This window comes from Chenopodium quinoa, unplaced genomic scaffold (genome assembly GCF_001683475.1).
Source record: "Chenopodium quinoa cultivar QQ74 unplaced genomic scaffold, ASM168347v1, whole genome shotgun sequence".
Lineage (NCBI taxonomy): Eukaryota > Viridiplantae > Streptophyta > Magnoliopsida > Caryophyllales > Amaranthaceae > Chenopodium > Chenopodium quinoa.
Genome location: NW_018743616.1, coordinates 1,338,163 through 1,357,516, shown reverse-complemented (window position 1 = coordinate 1,357,516; position 19,354 = coordinate 1,338,163). Strand labels below are relative to the sequence as shown.

At 35.3% G+C, this 19,354-nt stretch overlaps 1 protein-coding gene across 1 annotated transcript; it reads left to right on the top strand.

Annotated features, from left to right (window-relative positions):
• Nucleotides 1–760: 760 nt before the first annotated feature.
• Nucleotides 761–18,728, top strand: LOC110682989 (protein CTR9 homolog). Its single transcript, XM_021859323.1, has 24 exons — nucleotides 761–1,076; nucleotides 1,528–1,594; nucleotides 1,680–1,874; nucleotides 2,204–2,304; nucleotides 3,405–3,458; nucleotides 3,573–3,689; nucleotides 4,286–4,349; nucleotides 4,441–4,655; nucleotides 5,125–5,209; nucleotides 7,290–7,390; nucleotides 7,509–7,601; nucleotides 7,982–8,050; nucleotides 8,164–8,256; nucleotides 8,334–8,600; nucleotides 9,996–10,076; nucleotides 10,578–10,736; nucleotides 12,239–12,337; nucleotides 12,842–12,943; nucleotides 13,358–13,465; nucleotides 13,559–13,783; nucleotides 15,456–15,722; nucleotides 15,802–15,873; nucleotides 17,420–17,737; nucleotides 18,052–18,728. Exons 1-24 carry the CDS (start codon nucleotides 936–938, stop codon nucleotides 18,229–18,231), a joined length of 3,273 nt encoding a protein of 1,090 aa, XP_021715015.1. The 5' UTR covers nucleotides 761–935; the 3' UTR covers nucleotides 18,232–18,728.
• The last annotated feature ends 626 nt before the right edge of the window (nucleotides 18,729–19,354 follow it).

Sequence of the window (19,354 nt, the reverse complement as noted above, 5' to 3'; positions counted from 1 at the left end):
ATACGATTGTTGCTTCCTATCTTCTTCTCCTCTTTGTATTTAAGTCCATATTCACATGATTGCAATATACTGAAAATACATATGCTTTGATTGCTGTCATTGTTTTGTGTTTAACAAAATCAATTCATGAGCAAATTCTACATACCATCCAAAACGAAGGTTTGTTGCTCAAGTAAAGCCACAACAGAGGACAGAGAAGGTTAAAGGTAGGAGTATAGTGAAAGTGAAGGAGAAAAGAACAGTAGAAACTTTGATTAAAGGAGTGAAAATAGGAAGAGGGTCAAATAATTGGTAAAAACCAAATATAAAAAATCCTAGAAGGAGACACTAATCTATAGTGCATGAACATTACGTGTAGAACAAAGAAGAAAAAAGGTTAATTAAGCTAGGAAAATGGGGCAGCTCAAGAACACAACAACTTTAATATTTTTTTTTCTTTTTTTATTTTTAAACTAGAAATTAAAAAAAATAAAAATAAAATTATACACTAAAACCGCTGCCTCAGGCAGCGTTTTAGTGTAATATATTTTTTTTTTAATATCAAAAATTACGAAATTTAAAAAACAAAAGTCAACATGTAAAACGCTGTATGAGACAGCGTTTTTTAAGTTGAATTTTTTATAAAAAAACTAGGGCGTAAAATGCTGTCTGAGACAGCGTTTTACCCTGAAAGCTTAGTTTGGTAAATACTTCTGCCACGCAACCATTTACGTATATATTTTGCTGCTTAAGCTTACTTTGGGAAAACGTCCTAAATAAAATCACCTCTCTTGGCGGTGAAGGCTACAACCTCCAATTGAATTGCACATACAAAATCAATTCACCACTATTAACCTCAGCTCTCCTGCTCCTTCTCTGCTGATTCTGGAAAATTTCCCAGAAAATTTTGATAAACTAGGGTTTCGGAAGGGGAAAGTTAATCATCCAATTCATCAATGGCGTGCGTATACATTCCAGTTCAGAATTCTGAGGAAGAAGTTAGAGTTTCTCTCGATCAATTGCCTCGTGATGCCACTGACATTCTTGATATTCTTAAGGCCGAACAAGCTCCCCTCGACCTCTGGCTCGTCATCGCGGTTCGCTTTCTCTCTTCGCTTCGGTTCGATTTTCAATGAATTAGGGCGTTAATTGAATTTGAATTACTTGGAACTGTTGATTTAGGTTTAATTGGTGGTTTTTGCTAGTGTTAGGGTTGATAAATTGTAAAAAGATTATGGAATTTTATTAAAAACGAGAGCTTTTTGAGAATTTCTGGGTTTCTACTTGCAAAAATCAATGGAAAGGCTTATTATTGTTGTTGTTGTTGTTGTTGTTGTTGTTGTTATTGTTATGTTTAGTTGTGTATGATTTTGCTGTGGCGTAGTTTCATGCACTTCGGCATTGTTACTGAAGATCGGCTCGAATTGATTCCGGGGTCACTTGTTAATTCCGCTTAAAGTGGGAGTGATTATGTCAATTTAAGTACGAATTCTGCTTTCTGTAAATTTTATGACTTATTGTGGTTGGGAATGTGGTGGTGTTTTGTAGAGGGAGTACTTTAAGCAAGGGAAGATTGAACAATTTTGTCAAATTTTAGAAGAAGGTTCAAGCCCAGGTAATTTCAGAAGAAGTTGTGCTTTGTTATTAGTTGGCTTTCTCTACTATAGAGTTTGAGGCTGTATCGTTTTATGTAATTTCAGAAATCAATGAATATTATGCTGATGTGAGATATGAAAGGATTGCCATTCTTAATGGGCTGGGCGCTTATTATAGCTATATTGGAAAAATTGAGACGGGTCTTAAGGAGAAGGATAACCATTTTGCTAAAGCAACACAATACTACAATAGAGCATCAAGAATTGACATGCATGAATCGTCTACTTGGGTTGGCAAAGGTAAGCGCTAAGCACAAGTACTTTTCAATTGAATGACTTGTCAAGAAGGATTTATAGTAGTTGTATGCAACAGTTTTCCTGTGAGCAATGTGGTTGGTTGGTATCTCATGTTCTCATCCTTTATTGCAATCGTATTTATAGTCATTAAGAGATGAGAATAGATATTTACTTGTATTCAGCAGGCATAGCTTATGAATTGAATGACATACCAAAAGGATTTATTATAGTTTCATGGAACTTCATTGAGGATTATTCTCTGGCGATTTTATACTATCAATACTCTGGATAAGGATTTATTGGTGAACTTTTTATCATCTTTGCTGCCGCAGGCCAGCTTTTACTAGCTAAGGGTGATGTAGAGCAAGCATTTAATACATTCAAGATTGTACTTGATGGTGATCCCGATAATGTTCCCGCTCTTCTTGGACAGGTATCTATGCTCTCTATTTTGGTTAATGAAGAAGGGAAATTTATTACTTATGATAAAGGAAGCTGGATATTAGTTTTCTGGTGGCTCATTCTGTAATTCTCCCTTTGTTATGTGCAAGTTCTTTTGAGTTTCTTACAGTTCATTCCTGCAGTTTATTTGTATCATGGTTTTAAGTTGTTGCTGTTGTAACCATTGTGGTAAATTATTATAGTGGCACATACTTTATTATGGTGTCGCGTTACGTGTTGTGGTTGATGTGGCGTAATTGCTGTATGGGTCATTCAGCTGTATCGTCCTTTGTCTGCTTTTGTAATTTTTTTATTTATGTTTTTTTTATTGGCCATTTCAATTGATATGTAAGGGTCCCTAAGTCAAGATATATTAGTTAGCCTGCTGGAAAACTACTTAGACTTGACCAATACATCTCGTATTTGATTATTGGCCTTTTAACCATACTCCCCCTGTCCTATATCTAGCTTTCCATTTTGAGTGGCATACGCTTAGAGATTAAATGATATTGTCCAAAGTCAAAGGGAAAATTGATAATGGATAGAGATGGAAAAGTAGGAAGAAACACTGAAGCATTGATGTTGAGAGAGAAAACAAAAGGATTTATTATGTGAATCATGAGAGAGAGAGAGTAAGTTTTCAACTTTAAAAAGGAAATGAGGAATATTATTGGTTACATCCCGAAAAGTAAAGTGGGAAGTCAGATTGGGGACAGAGGAAGTGTTGTAAGATAAGAAAATGAGAGTTTTGGAGAATTAAATTAAATTGTTAATTTAAAGGATTAAAGACAGCCTTGTTACTATGTCATATGCAGCAGCTTTGAAAAATTCGTCTCTCAACAATATTATGCCTGCTATCCTGAACTTGGGGTTCAGTTTTGAAAAACTGACCTTGTTATATTTGAATTCAGGTTGTCTCTTTCAAGTTTGTTTAGCAAGATTATGTCTAATAGCCTTGTGACTGACACTCTTTTCTGTTAGCTTAGCATATGTATATTTTTTTGTCCAGTTCATTATTTCATTTTGATTGTTTCAAGCATGCTCTGTATGCGTATCTTTCTTTTCATATACTAATGATCTATGTAATTGCAGGCATCTGTCCAGTTTAATCGTGGACGTTATTCTGAATCCTTGGAATTGTACAAGGTCAGTTTAGCCTGGCTTATACTTATGGGCCTTGTGCTATTTAGATTGCACATACTGCTTGAAAGTGGATAAGTTTTTAGTTGTTATTAATTTAATCTTATCAATCTTTGTTAGAGAGCCTTGAGAGTGTATCCTGATTGTCCTGGAGCTGTCAGATTAGGCATAGGTTTATGTCGCTACAAGTTAGGTCACTTTGAAAGGGCCCGTCAAGCTTTTGAGCGTGTATTGCAGGTAAGAAAACTTCTTTTATTTGTTGTTTCTTTTGACATTTGGGGATAAGACCAGGATTTACGTATGTTTAGGCACACTTGAGGTCACAGTTGGCCACACACATCCACACATGAATTTGGTGTAGATGAATATCATGGGATTCTATATACACGTACGTTATGTTTTAACCTTACCTGCCCTTGCTGGGTATTTGATGCTTCAATGTTGGTATTGATACTTAGAACTTTGTTTCAGTCCAAAAAGATTAGAATTTTCATAAAATAGTGAACTTATGGACTTTTACTCATGTCTGACACTAGTAGCCAAGTTAAAGCAATTTAACTGTGATTATGGCCTAACACTAAAGAACACGTGTTTTTCCATTGATCTCAAGGGATTGTACGTGTATCTATAGCTTGTTTAACTGAAACGTGTTTTTAGTAAAGTTAAAAAGCTTATTCATCCTTTCCCATATTTTCTTGATCAATTTTTTTTTTTATGTAAAAGGGGTTGGGGGGGGAGGGGTTGCTTGATTTCCTGGCTTATTATTACCATCGATCATGATTACTTTATGATATGAGATTTTCGATATAACTGAGTTGGTTTTTGATTTGCAGTTAGATCCAGAAAATGTTGAAGCTCTTGTGGCTCTTGGGGTTATGGATTTGCATGCAAACGATGGTTAGTGACCTGTGAATTTTCTGGATGGTGGTTGTGCTCTGAGCTTAATCACTATTTAACTGAAGTTTCCTCTTTGGTGAAATATTGACAGCTGCTGGAATTAGAAAAGGGATGGAAAAAATGCTACTTGCATTTGAGATATATCCCTACAATGCATTGTCTTTGAATTATCTGGCGAATCACTTCTTTTTCACTGGTCAACATTTTTTAGTTGAGCAGCTGACAGAAACTGCCTTGGCTGTTACAAATCACGGACCAACTAAAGCTCATTCATACTACAACTTGGCTCGATCTTATCACAGCAAGGTCTGAGAATGTTTTTGATTACTTTAATGTAAATAAATGTGGAACTTCCTATTATGTAGAGTATACAATTGACTAAGGAGAAAAAGATCTAGAGTGAACCCTTTTCCCTTATATTGATTCTATCCAGCTGTTCAGTTTTGTTTTTGTGCCACTCGCCTGTTTTTTCCTGCTTTCATTATTTCTTAACCCTAGTTCTACTGATTCTACTTCCCATTTATCTGCTATACCAGGTCATTTTGAATTGTGATGTAAAATTGTAACTGATCATGCTTCTCCTGCTACAAGCTTTATGTATTTTGATAGCCTAATCTATCTTGTTGGCTTGCTATAATGTATTAGTTAGTATTAGTGTGTTAGATTTCTGATTTCTTCCTCTTCCTCTTACCTTTTAACTGGTTATTGGTGGTTTTGAACTATGAAGATTGATCTCCTCTATCTGTGTTAATATGTTGGTGTATCTTTCCTGCAGGGAGATTATGAAAAAGCAGGTCGTTACTACATGGCCTCTGTTAAGGAAAGTAGCAAGCCTCAGGAATTCGTGTTACCATATTATGGTATGTCCAATGAAGTTGTTTTCAATTGACTTTGTGTTAAGAGAAAAGGTTTGGTTTAGTTCTTAGAAAATCCATCTTTTGGTGTTTCCTATGATTAAAGCTAACCATATACTTCCTCCGGTTCTTTTTACTTACAAGTTACAACTCAGCGTATGGGCATGCAATTTAAGGAGGGTTAAGGAACATAATGTTTAAAAAAAAAAAAAAAATTGCCACCAATATGAGAAAAGGGCTGGGTTATTGCGGTTTGAATTATCTTGATTAATTTGTCCATTTACCGTATCTAATATCTTCCTCAAATTGCGTGCCCGTGAGGTGAGTTGTAAGTAAAAAGTAACGAAGGAAGTATTATACATGAATATATGATATAAGGGCTGATATTTCAGAGTTATATTTTCCTTGCAAACAACCTTAGAAAATGAAAAATCTGATATTTTTTGCTCTCATGGATCACTAAAGCCAGTTGGCGCCAAAATTAAGGTGGTAGTGACTCATCCTACTGTCTCTAGTTCCCACACTAGTATATACAGACTATTAACTTTCAAAAACCAGCACATTTTCGACAATTGAGTTTTCAGTCAGACAATAGGTGCTTCATATGAGATCTTTAGGTTTTCTTATTGTTCCTTAAAAATGAAAAAGGGTTGTCTCTGCTGCTTGGTTCTTCAATTCTTTTTAGTATGTTGTTTCTAATATTTTGATTCATTCTAATGGAGAAAACCCAGTTTGACCATTGTTAATGGCTGTATAGGTTGTAGGATTGTAATGTAATTCCTCTGTTCTTTTTTACTTGACCCGTTTCTTTTATCACGCTTGTCAATGCAAAACTTTAACGATTAATAACTTTAATTCTTCTTAAGTAAAAATTATAAAAGTTACATATTATAATAATACTTATTGAGATGAATTTAAAAAGATCCCACATGAATATGTTTTTCCTTACATATTATTAACAAAAGACGGTCAAAGAAGAGGTGGTGAATAGTGTAAAAGTCAAAGCGGGTCAAGTAAAAAAAGACGGAGGAAGTATTATGGAATTCAAAAGAATTGACCTTATGAAGTTTTGCAAATAATTATCTAGCCTTGTCTATCAGTCTGTCTAGCTCAGGTTCTTGTTACTTGAGATTTTATGTTTCATGTTGAATGTTGGTTGTTTATGTATATATTTTGTTGTTCTTTGTAGTTTGGGTTTTGCTTTTTGCTTTGGGTTGTCTGACCTTTCTCTTTCTGTGTTTCTTTATACTCGTGAGTCTGAACTTGATAGATTATCTTCCAGACACTGCCCTCTAACCTATTAAGTTTCTAAACATTGGGTGTTGATCTGTCTCTTCTCCCATATAAATGCTCCTTTGGTACTCCCTCTGTTCCTAGAAGTTCTTCCCATTTAGAATCTAGACACAATTTACAGCTTAAGAGAACCTTCTAAATCCTTTCCAAGAAAAAAACTAATCAATGGGGTCTTGGTTAATTCATCCTGATGAGTACTTTTAGAATATCAAACTTTATCAAACTTTTACTAACATGTAAATACAGACATTAACTATTGAAAATGTGCATTGTCAAACGTATCAAAAGGAAATGGGAAGAACTTAAAGGAATGAAGGGAGTAGCATTATTTTGGTGACACTCACACCGATATTAATTACATTTACAATGAGATTGGTTTAGGACCTGTCATGCTGTGTGAAACAATCTTAATTCTTAGAAATGCATCTGTTTGTTGCCTTGTATTTCTCACCTGTATATCTTGACGCAGCTTCTTTCTGCTCCAAAATAGCAGAACTCTCTCATCCCTGGGAAAATTAAAAGATATTTGTGTAGGATACATGTCTATTTGTGCTAAATTTAGATTCTAGGGTAAGGCATTGGACTAATTTGACTATGTCTGCAATGTTAAAGCTTGATTATGTTGCTACATCACTACAGAGATAAGTGCAGGAAACTTTTTGGTGGGTTTTGTAAAATTTACAGTACACCCTAACCCTTTTTGCCTTTTAAACTGGCTACATCATTGATTTGTTTTCTATCTATCTTTTTACCTCATACTTGAGACCTGGGCTAAAGTCAAGGCCTTCTGCAGGTCTGGGCCAAGTACAGCTCAAATTGGGAGACTACAGAAGTTCCCTTGCCAACTTTGAAAAGGTTTTGGAGGTCTATCCTGAGAACTGCGAAACTCTGAAGGTTAGCTGCTAATTCTGGAAATTTCCTTCTTGCATTAAGGCTTTATAGACTCAGGAAAGACGTTTCCATTTGTTTGCTAATTTTTATTTTTTGCTTTTGCTGTTTTGTTATTGTTTAGTCACTTGGACACATTTATGCTATACTTCACCAGACAGACAAAGCTTTAGAGGTTTTAAGGAAGGTTACTAGAATTGATCCACGTGATGCTCAGGTGATATATTCTCTACTTTTCCAAGTGTTTGCTCCAATTTCCATGTATAACTTAAGTTGGGATCATGTGTAAAAAATACCATGCAAAATATTAATATGGTTGTTTAATATTAATGTAAAAAAATATATCTGTTAAACAAGTTGGGAAACTTAAGTGACACCTTTTGAAGAAAAAAGTAGAACCTAGAGAGCAGGAGGGAATGTATTACGTAGTTATAACTTTAATTTGTTTTGTCTAAGAAAAAAGTAGAACCTAGAGAGCAGGAGGGAATGTATTACGTAGTTATAACTTTAGTTTTTGGCTACATGGTTTGTCATATAATAATTGTCTAACATGTAGTTTTGGTGTTTGGAATAATATATAATGCAAATTATACGCAGGCATTTTTAGATCTGGGTGAAATTTTGATTACATCTGATACTGGAGCTGCTCTAGAAGCCTACAGAAATGTGAGGGCTTGTCTACTATCAGATACTGTATTTTGTCTTTTCTAGCTCTCTTACTGAATAATATATAATCCACTTATTGTATTCAGCATTCACAATTTTATGCTTCTTGATAGGCGCGCCTTCTGCTAAGGAAAGTGGGTGAAGATGTACCAATAGATCTTCTTAACAACATTGGGGTTCTTCACTTTGAGAGGGGAGAATTCGAGGTTTGTTTATTTCTGAAGGTTGTGCAACTGTTGACTTTTTCAAGATAGCATAGTAAATTCTTGGTATCTGATTTTAGCTTGCAGAGCAAACTTTCAAGGATGCTTTAGGTAGTGGTATATGGCTTTCACTGATAAATGGGAAAGAAAACAATTATGTTGTGGATGCATTCACAGCTTTGCTTCAGTACAAGGATGTGCAAATTTTCCATCGTCTTGAGGAAGAAGGAAGTAGTGTGGAACTACCATGGAGCAAAGTTTCAACAATCTTTAACCTGGCCCGATTACTCGAGGAGTCACATAAAACTCTAAGCGCGATTTTGTTGTATCGCTTGATTTTATATAAGGTAAAAATGGAAATTTGGCTAAAATAATTTCATCTTTTTATTGATATGCTAAATATGATTACCCTTTGATGAAAGTGCACTCAATACTTTTAAATAAGGAATATAAGGTCTCATATCATGTTGGGCTAAAGTGGTTATGAAAATCTATTGATGATAAGGCATATATTAAAAGTCCCTGTTTCTTATACAATAACCGAGTAATGTTTTAACAAAAATTTTTAGGAGTTTTTCCTTTATGAATGCAGTGAATGGTGTCATAAGATATTTTGAAAATTTGAAAAGTAGAGTGTGGGCTGTTAAATGTAATTTTTCTTGTTGGGAATATATTAGCGAAATTGCTTATGGATGTAGTGGAGAAAATGAGATATTCTGTGTGATTTAATAAAGTATGCTAATACCCCAGTACCCCTTGTTAAATTTTTCACATCTATAGCATATTTTACATATTTATATTATTTAGTTATTCATACAATATGGGATTGGAGGGGTTGTATCTTGGAGGACTTAGGTTTAATAGTCCCTTTGAAGAGTCTATGCTATGTATTTGTATTTAATGTGCAAGAAAGATTTTTATGTGAGAAGCTAAAATATATGTTCATTGAAAAAGTGGGAATCTTAATCAATTGTGAACACACTGAGGTTGTCAGCCCACATTGAAGTAACAGTGATAGCTTCTATTTCTGGCACCAGTTCAAGAGTATTCATTAATAATAATTAATTAATTACTACTAGCAAAGATCTCTTCAAGGGCTTTCTGTGAACTGAGAAGTATAAGGGAAACCTGTTATTTAAGAATATTCTATTGAGCCCTTAGAAGAATATGTGAAATGACGATGCCATCATCGTTCAAGAGAATCTGTCACTTGGGGGTGGGGGAATTTAGCCAATATTGATTCTGTTAAACGTTGAAATAGTTAAGGAGGCCTTGGTTTTCTCGACTGCTTAAAGCCGAAAGTGTCATTACCATAGCATTCTTATTGAAATAACTTCTAGAGAATATTTTACATAGAAAAACTGTTTCCAATGTGGTAATGGAGGTTGTTATGAATCAAAATGGTGTGTTAAACTATCCATGCTTGATTTTATAAGTAGCAGATTGTGATTGCATTTTACGTGAAGGTACAGCCTTATTGTTTTGTCCCTTAACCCTACCACACTGGGGCCTTGTTAATAACATATGGGTAATTGTTGATGCTGAATCATACATCCTTAATGGCTTTACTAGTTCTCCAGGATATGGACTTAATTGCTTCATGTTTACACAGGAGCCCAGTTCTAACTACTCAACTCTTCTACTCCCTCCCCCTCGGAAGGAATTAAACTTAATATTCACCCAATTTCTCCCTGAGTTCTATATGATTTTCTAGCCTTAATTGTTTCTTATCTATTTTGCAGTATCCAGAGTATGTAGATGCTCTGCTAAGGCTTGCTGCCATAGCTAAGGCTCGAAGCAACATTCAATTGAGCATTGAATTGGTAAGTCCATTTGTATGATACAGCGTATTTTATTCCTCAAAGAGTTCTCTTACATAAATTTTTTATTCTGGTGGCCTAAAGTGCTAATGTTCTGGAAACAAGCTCTTTTCAAATAATTCCTAAACCACTTCTTATCATTCTATGGCAACTTGTGATACATAATGATCTGGAACCCCAAATTCTGAAGGCTGACATTACAGATGGATACCTTTAGATGTACTAGCTTGTTTATATAAGATATGAGGGTTTCACAATGACTTAATATCTTAGGGCTCATTCAGTATCACTGTCAGTTTGTTTGTTTGTTTAATAAACTTAAACGTTAAAATTAGTCATATGCTCATACCTATAATAATCATGGATATTTTGAAAAACGGACAATAAAATACTGGAAAAAGCTTTTTTGTGGTTTCCATAAAAAAAAGAAAAAGTGCAAACAAGTCCTTGGTTTGTTATGTTGCTTTTATATCTTTTTGATGGTGAGAATCTTTAATTTTTCAGGTTGGTGAAGCACTAAAGGTGAATGATAAGTGTCCTGGTGCTCTTGCTATTCTGGGATGCTTGGAGCTGAAGAATGATGAATGGGTTAAGGCTAAGGAGACTTTCCGTGCTGCTAGTGAGGCTGCTGATGGGAAGGATTTTTATGCTTCTGTCTGTCTGGTGAGAATCAGACTGTACTCCAAACATAATTACTCTATATAGCTAGCTCTTGTTCTGGCGTTTTACCAGAAAATAAATTGTTAGATATAACATAACGTTAAGCCTGCTACTGTTTAAAGTTTCATTTGTGATTTCATTGTGTACTACTTCCTCCGTTCTTTATTACTTGACCTGTATTCCTTTTTGGGAAGTTTCTTTTTACTTGACCAGTTTCCTTTTTTGGCAAATTTAACACTATACCTTTACTTATTTACCCAAACATTTTCAACATAATTAAAACCATATACCCTTTTTTACCTTTCCCCCTTTCTCTCTGACCTCAATCATTCAACCCAAATTCTTCATAGTTCACCAGTCACCACAATATCCTCCCTCCCTCCTTCAAGTTATCCATGGCAGCCACCCATCTCCACCACCCTAACAATATTTTTGAAATACCACAACATCAATCATTACCGTACCCTTATCTCCCTCTTCACCATCAATGGTCTCCAAACTCCTCCCCTCACACCTTCACTCGTCACCTTCAAGGGTCTACCGTGCGCCGCTGTCACCACCTTAATTTGTAAAAGCGCTTAAAGTTCAAAATTGAGGCCATGGTGGTCGAATTTGGCTAGCAATTTGTAGATCCGAAACCACCATAGCCAAATTCGACCACCTTTTTCTCAATTTATGAAAAATCTGTGACAATTTGAGGAATGAGAGGAAAGAGAAAATACCCATACTCCATGGACGGTGGTTGGTGGAGTATGGGTATTTTCTCTTTCCTCTCCTTTATTTAATTTGGTGGTGGTATGAAGAAGGTGATAAAATGAAGATGGCATATTTGAGTAGTAGTATTGATGAGATGACAGTTGATCTCGCCGTCTCGTCGCCATTAGATGGTAATTGTTGTCGAGACATTTCTTGTGGTGGTCGAATTTGGTGATGAAAGATGGTTTGGAGGGGAGTCGCCGCCGTAGAGGAGAGCCGGTGTTGTTGTGGTAGTGAAGGGGTTGCGTGCATTTGTGGTGGAGGTTGTAGATCTGACTTGTAGTGGTGGTGGTAGTGGTGAGGTGGGTGACAGTGACAGTGACGGGGAAGGGTAGGCCGGTTTGGTCAGTGAGCAGGGTAGTGGGTAAGGGTAATATGGTCTTTTAGCTTTCTTTTCAAGTTTTCCTTGATATTTGTGCCTAAATGAAGTAGGTCAAGTAATAAATAACAGAGGAAGTATATTTTCCCTTCAAAACTGCAGTTTTGTGGGTCTTTTAGAACCAGTCCTTATAGTTTGTCATTGGGGAGAATGTATACATCTTGATCTCTCCCAATTCTTCCCTAGCTGTTGTTTACTAACCATATCAAGTATTAATAGTCATTTCTTTCTGTATCATTGCTAGATTGCAACCCTGTCATTGTTCTTATAAAAGATCTTTTCAGTTTAATAATAGTATTTACTGTAAACATCTTATTTTATTTACTCATCTGTTTATTGTTTATATTTTGTTTTCTTTTGCTCTTATTAGGGAAACTGGAATTACTTTGCCGCACTTGTAAGTGAGTTGAAGAAACAGGTCAAGCACATTCCCGTTCATCTGGAGAAAGCGAAGGACATGTACTCAAATGTAATTTTTTCTGAAGATGTCATTTTCTTATCATTACTAGAATAGATTACACTCACTCTGTCCCAGAATAACAAACAGTCAACTTTGCACACATGCCAATACACTAGTTTGACTTTGTTTTTATATAATTAAATATAAATGTAAATTATTTTTAAAATAATATTATGAAACTTTGTATTAATATCTATCTAACAACGTATTTTATGATAAAGTATGTTTTTATTATGTTAGTAAAAATTTATGGTCAAAGCTAACACATGAATAGTGGAAAAAGTCCAATGTCCCAGATATTCTGGGACGGAGGGAGTATTTATATCACTTGTTAACAGATTGTGCGGTTGTACCACCTTTCTCCTTCAGTAATCATATATATATATATATATAGGCCGGGGGGAGGGGGTTGGGGGGTGGGTTGGTTAGCTTTGATCTTGCCCTATGCTCTTTCTGTCAAATTTTAATAGCTGTCAATTAATTTTGAAATTTCTTTGTCTATTGTGTGACTAGGTCTTAAAGAAGTGCACCTCCAATCTGTATGCTGCCAACGGGCTGGGAATGATTCTTGCAGAAAAGGGACAATTTGATGTTTCCAAAGAAATATTCACACAGGTAAGTTTTGCATGAATTTTTCCTTTATAAGAAATGTGTGGTTTTTCTGAGTTACACATCTGCTTTCTATTTTAAATTTATGCTTCAGATCCTCTTATTCTGTGAATTCTCTTACTCACTCGATTAAAACCCTTCCCCAATCAGAATATGTTACTGCAGAGTTGTATATTTAGTCCCACCATGGCACCATGTCAGCTTTAGTGGTTTCTCCGTGACATTAGTCGCCACTCCTTTTACTGAACAATGAACACCATCAGTTTCCACCACATCAATGAGAGGGTTTTTTTCTTTTTTCTTTTTTTTTTTTTTGGGGGGGGGGAATCTACTGAATTTCCATCATCCTCTAGGAGGGTGTGTATTGTGTAAATGGCTTACTATGTTGGAGTGTCTAATTTGTTTATACATCTGCTTCAGGTCCAAGAAGCTGGAAGTGGAACAATTTTTTCTCAGATGCCAGATGTGTGGATAAATTTGGCACATGTGTACTTTGCTCAGGGGAATTATACATTGGCTGTAAAGATGGTGCTTGCCCACCCTTTTTCCTTCTCATGTGTTCAATTTGTTATTTAGTTCCTAATCCAAGGTTACATCATTGTTGTGTTGCCTATTTTGCAGTATCAGAATTGCTTGCGGAAGTTTTACTACAACACAGAGAGTCAACTTTTTCTGTATCTCGCCCGGACTCATTATGAAGCTGAACAGTGGCAGGAAAGCAAGAGGACGCTACTCAGGGCCATCCGTTTGTCACCTTCGAATTATACACTTAGATTCAATCTGGGTGTTGTGATGCAGAAGTTTTCAGCATCCTTGTTGAATAAAGAAAAGAGGTCTGCCGATGAGGTGATTTACCATACCTACTCATTTGCTTTTATGTGAATTCTTTAAATGTCTTGGTTTCTGGAAATGTGAAGCATCCTTAAAGTATGGAAAGGCTATATATTATCGACTGTGTAAAGGCTGTTTTGGAATTGGATGAAAGAGAATGTGAGCTACCAAGTAGGTTTCCATGCTGGGGCCTGTGTTAACTTTTGCACTGTACATATGTAGCAAGTCTTGCTTTCATTTAGTGCTCTTTGTGGGGTGAATCATTGATCAAAATGATTACTAATTCTGGGGCCTCCTAAACATGTTTTGGGCTACCTGGCCTACCCTTAGAAATGTCATGGCTTACTTTATACCTACCAATTGCTTTCATATAGGTGATTGCATTTCTGCACCAAAATCTGAATCTTTGGGTCACCTGAGTCCTGAGTTTACTTGTGATAATCTTCAAAATCTGTCTGCTAGAAAAATATACAGTGTAGCTGGCTGACAGCTTTCCCCGCTTTCTGTGCCTAATATGTTGCTAGTTGCTACCATTACAGTGGATATCTAAGCACAACGCTTGTGCAGGTAACTCGTTTATTTCTCTGATCCCTTGGATTCTTTAGCCACCCATTCTCACAATCTAAAGCCAGTGTCCAGCTATGTTACCAATTTTAACTATGGACTTGGCAGCAGATAAACTTTAATCACTGGTGTAGTTTCTCCCTCCAGCCTTTTTCTATGACTTTGAATCTCTAGGCTTTGCCAAGGCTAATATCTAAGGCTGTCAATATCATTAATTAAGTTCGCTGGTAGCCAATTTTCCTATCATAGCTTTGCTTTCAAGCTTCGGCATCCAATAATTTCAAATATTTGAATTCCTATTTCATCCAAGACATTTTCTTGAGTGAACTCTGCTAGTCCTTTGCAAGAATAATTCTCTCTCTCTCTATATATACATATATATACACATATATATACATATATATATATACATTTATATATATACATACATATACATATACACATATATATATATATACACATATATATATATACATACATATACATATACACATATATATACACATATATATACATATATATATATATATACATACATATATATATTAGCTATAAATTTTATTTGGTTATTACACTTTCTGTTTGAATTAGCTGATTCTCTCAATATGTTATACTTCTTCCATCATCTAATAATTGCAACAATTGGACTTTTTATGTTTGCCAATGCACAACTTTGACCTTTAGTATTTTTGTTCTTAAAAAATAATGAAGTTGTCTATCAATAATTTACATAATAAAATATAATTCATGTCTTACAACAACAAATCCTTAGTCCCAAAATGATTTAGGAATAATTCACGTGTGTTAGTTTTTAAAAAAATTGGTGTATGAATAGTGCAATAGTCCAATTTTTCTAATTGTCAAAGAACAGAGGAAGCATTAGTTATCTCCTGAACTTAATTGTAGTCCGTCATTGCACAATTAACTGTCTTCCTGCTAGCCTCCTAGCTCTGATTTTTTTTTTTTGCCCCAAACATTATGCTATTAGATTTCTATCCTAATATCTGGTTCTAATTTCACCTCGCTTTGATGTGTAAATAAGTTTTAGTGTCATCCATTTATTTCTTAAACCTTTTTTTTTTTGAACTTTTTTGATGCCTTTTTTTTTAATGGCTTGTTATAGATGCGCACTACGGTTTCAGAGCTGGAGATTGCTATTAGCGTGTTTGGACAGCTCGCTGTGGCTTTTAACCAGAATATTCACGGGATTGATGAAAAAAAGATTGAGACACATGTTAGCTACTGCAAGCACTTGTTGGAAGTTGCAAAAGTTTATAGAGAAGCTGCTGAACTCGAGGAGCAGCAGAGCCGGCAGAGGCTAGAGCTCGCTCGTCAGGTCACATTAGCTGAAGAAGCCCGTCGTAAGGCTGAAGAACAGCAGAGACTTCAGGTTAGATTTCGCACTTCACTGTTCATTAGAGACGAATTATGTCATGCTGTTTACAATACACTGATAGCTTCCGAAACAGATGGAAAAGAGAAAGCAAGAGGAAGAGCTGAAGCGAGTGAAGGAAATGGAACAGCGTTTTGAACGTGTCAAGGCAAGTATCATCAACTAAGAACTTAAAATAAAACATATACTGTTTATCTTGGTAGTTTCTGGCTTGTTGCTGCTGTTGGCTTGCCATGTTGTGGAAGTATAATGAGTGGCTTTGTCTTAATTTTCATTTTAATATTTCGTTGTAGCACTTGCAAGTTTTGTTTATTCACTCCAGATGGTCTTTAATCTCTTTTAAATGTATGCATTTGTATGTTTGCACACTTGCATTCCTTTTCTCATCTTAGTCGTCTTCTTTTAGTAATTCAAGACATGTAGTTCCCTAATTTGCCATTGAACTTGTTGGACTTCAACCTGCTTATATTTGATGTGTTATAATTTTGTACTGATACTATTCAATTCTGACTGGAATAATCTTGCACTCTTGCAATGTATGTAAAACAACTATCTCATTAGCTGGTTGTGGTAAATGATGAGTCCCAGTGATCATCATTCCAAAGCTTACCCTTAAGAAACTGCTTTCCAATGCTCTTAGAATAAAAATAAGGTTGCCACTGTATAATATGATAAATTAGGGTGTGCAGAAAGCATCCATTCAACTTGGGAATTGGAATGTCTTATTAATGTGTAGCAATCAAAGTTGTCACTGCTAAAACTCCTGTCTAGATTTAGTATTCTGTAGTTTAAGTGTTCAAATGTTCCATTTTTCTCACAATCAAGTATTTTAACATGATTTTGGCAATATGAGTTTAATTGAAGTATACCCATTATCCCTTCGCCATACTCAATTTAAGCTTTGGGCAATACCCTTTATAATTGAAGTATTTTAACATGATTTCAGCAAATACCCTTTCAGGGAATAAATTGCTATCTGCTGCTAGTTTCATTTCAGGAATTTGAGTAAATTTATGGGAACCCTTGTGCTCATATGTGAAGTTAATACTGCAGAGGGAATTTATCGTTTAATAAGCTGATATGATGGTATTGTTTATCCTTGTGTATTTTAAGTATCAATCTCTTTTGGGTGTATTGAGTAGTTATTGACAAAGGACGATAGGACATTTTCCATAATGATTTTATGTTACTTTATTCAATATCATATCATAGTATCATCTCTAGATGCATAACACTTGACAAAGAGTGATGTACACAGGTCATTTTCATCTTCATTGGATTTAGTCTGTTGGTATCTGAGATTCTGAGCTTAAATATTCACCATAATCCATTATTGAAGAATGATTAAAATTAGTCAGATAATGTTCACTCTAGTCATGTAATTTATTTTGGTAGGTCCTTATCTAGTGTTTCTTAGAGAAGCTATGTTCATAGGTGAGGATTGCTAATGAGCCTGTTCATTGTGTGCCGTGGGTGATTGGTAGATGAGTGTGGACTGAGTATTTTCTCTATCTTTTTTTGGATGTCTTTATAGACTTACAGACCGCCTTCCAGCTTTGATAATCAAAATTAGCTCGCCCTTTAGGGCTTTATTTAAATTTTAAAAAAAAGGGAAAACAAGATGGTCTTTTTATTAAGATGTTATAGCTTAGAAGTACTTTTGGGTCTTTTCACTGAAAACTTGTATATTTCAGGAGCAATTGAAAAGTAGCAGTCAACCATCCAAACGGAAGGAAAGAACTCAAAGTGAAGATGAGGAGGGTGAGCATAGTGAGAAGAAGAGGAGGAAAGGAGGAAAGAAGAAGAGGAAGGACAAGAGCGAGAAATCGCATTATGAGACAGAGGAAGTTGAAGCTGACAGAATGGAATTTCAAGAAGATATGGATGAACACCACAACGATTATGAGGAACCCACTAATCAGCTCAATACGGTTTATGATGATGAGGAAGATATGGCTCAAGATCCTCTTGCTGCAGTTGGGCTTGAAGATTCAGATGTAGAGGACGAAATGGTAAGCTCACTATTATATTTTGTGCACTTTCTTTCATTGATGTCGTGATGAGGCAACCTTGCATTGATTTTCTTTTATGTAGTAGTATTTCTTGTGTTAGTGTATCTTTTATTTCTCATACTACATAAGAATTTTCATTTCTTTGGGTGTGATGCTTATGGATGATCAATTTGATAGAATCCTGAAGATTACCTCCAACATCTCCAAACATAAATATGCTATTATAAAATTTTTTGCTCCTATGTGCACAAAAGTAGTGAGATTACTTTGTTTTGCACTTTTTCTGAAATGGCTCCATTCTCCACTTGATAAAGGGTGCACCTACAACTGCGAGTCGGCGGAGGCAGGCTTGGGCTGAATCCGACGAGGATGAACCTTTATATAGGCACGAAGATTCCAGTCCATTAGGAGAGAACACACAGCAGCATGAGACTGGTACCGTAAGAGATGATGAAAACGAAACAAATGTTGAGGCTGATGATGATATAGATTGATGTGAGCGCAAGCCTTTCAAAAGGTAACAAAAGTGTGCTAAGTTTTCCTAGGCTAGATGGAGATTTGGCCCTCGAGGCGAGTGCAACTATAGGCAGCAAGGGCTGAAGGTCCTGACCTGGAATTTAGTTGCACTTTGGTGTTTGGAAGTTGTTCAGTATCTGTTTTCCCAGAGGATGCACGTGCCCTTAGAATTTGTATAAAAGTTTAACTTAGGTTTTACTCATACGAGATTAGAGTTGTTTTTAGGTTATGATTCCCAATCTTTTTTTGTACATTAGTTTTTATTAAGGGCCTGCACTTTTTTTTTTCTTTTTTTTTTTTTCTGTATCAAGCTGCCCTAGTTTTTATATACTGTATTATTTTCCTACTGAATATTATAGGAATATACTAACTTTGGTAGCATTTATTGTTATTCTTGTGTATGTTCCCGAGCTCACATAATAATAGTAGACCTAATGACACCCTTAATTCATTTTATTTTTCTTTTGGACTTTAACTGAAGAATTTTGTCTGATTAAAAGTGCTTATGGTACCTTGTATTTATTTTGTACAGTGTCACTGTTCAGTTTCAATAGTTAATCACCTTAATACATATTGAGATTGATAAGACCCCAACCTTTATAGTTTTCAGGCCCAATATTTGCATGTTAAACACTTGAAAGTTAGAAGCGAGGGGAAAGGATAAGAGATCTTCCTATTTCTTCAACCCTAAGAATCTGCAGTTGGGGGGATTCAACCCTCTAAGCCTTGGACCTTGATGAATCCAAGCATTTAAATTTGAATTTGAACAAATGGTGTATATTCCCGAATCGTACGAGTAATAGTGTAATGCCATACTCCAAAATTAAGACCAGCTTAAAAAAAAAAAAATTAAAAAAAAAAAAAAATAGAGCCAAGAGATGTGATTTAATTGAAATGGAGTATTTGACTACCTTGGATTCCAATTAGATTAGCTTACCAAACTACAAAAATCACACCCTTTAAAATAAGGGTCATAAATGTAGCTATCAGCTATCTAGTTGCCTGTCTTATTCAGTTACTCCTCTATTAATAGTAATTGGATTCCACAAGTTAAATTTATTACACTATCTGTCTAAGATTTTAATGGCAGTTTAATTAAAT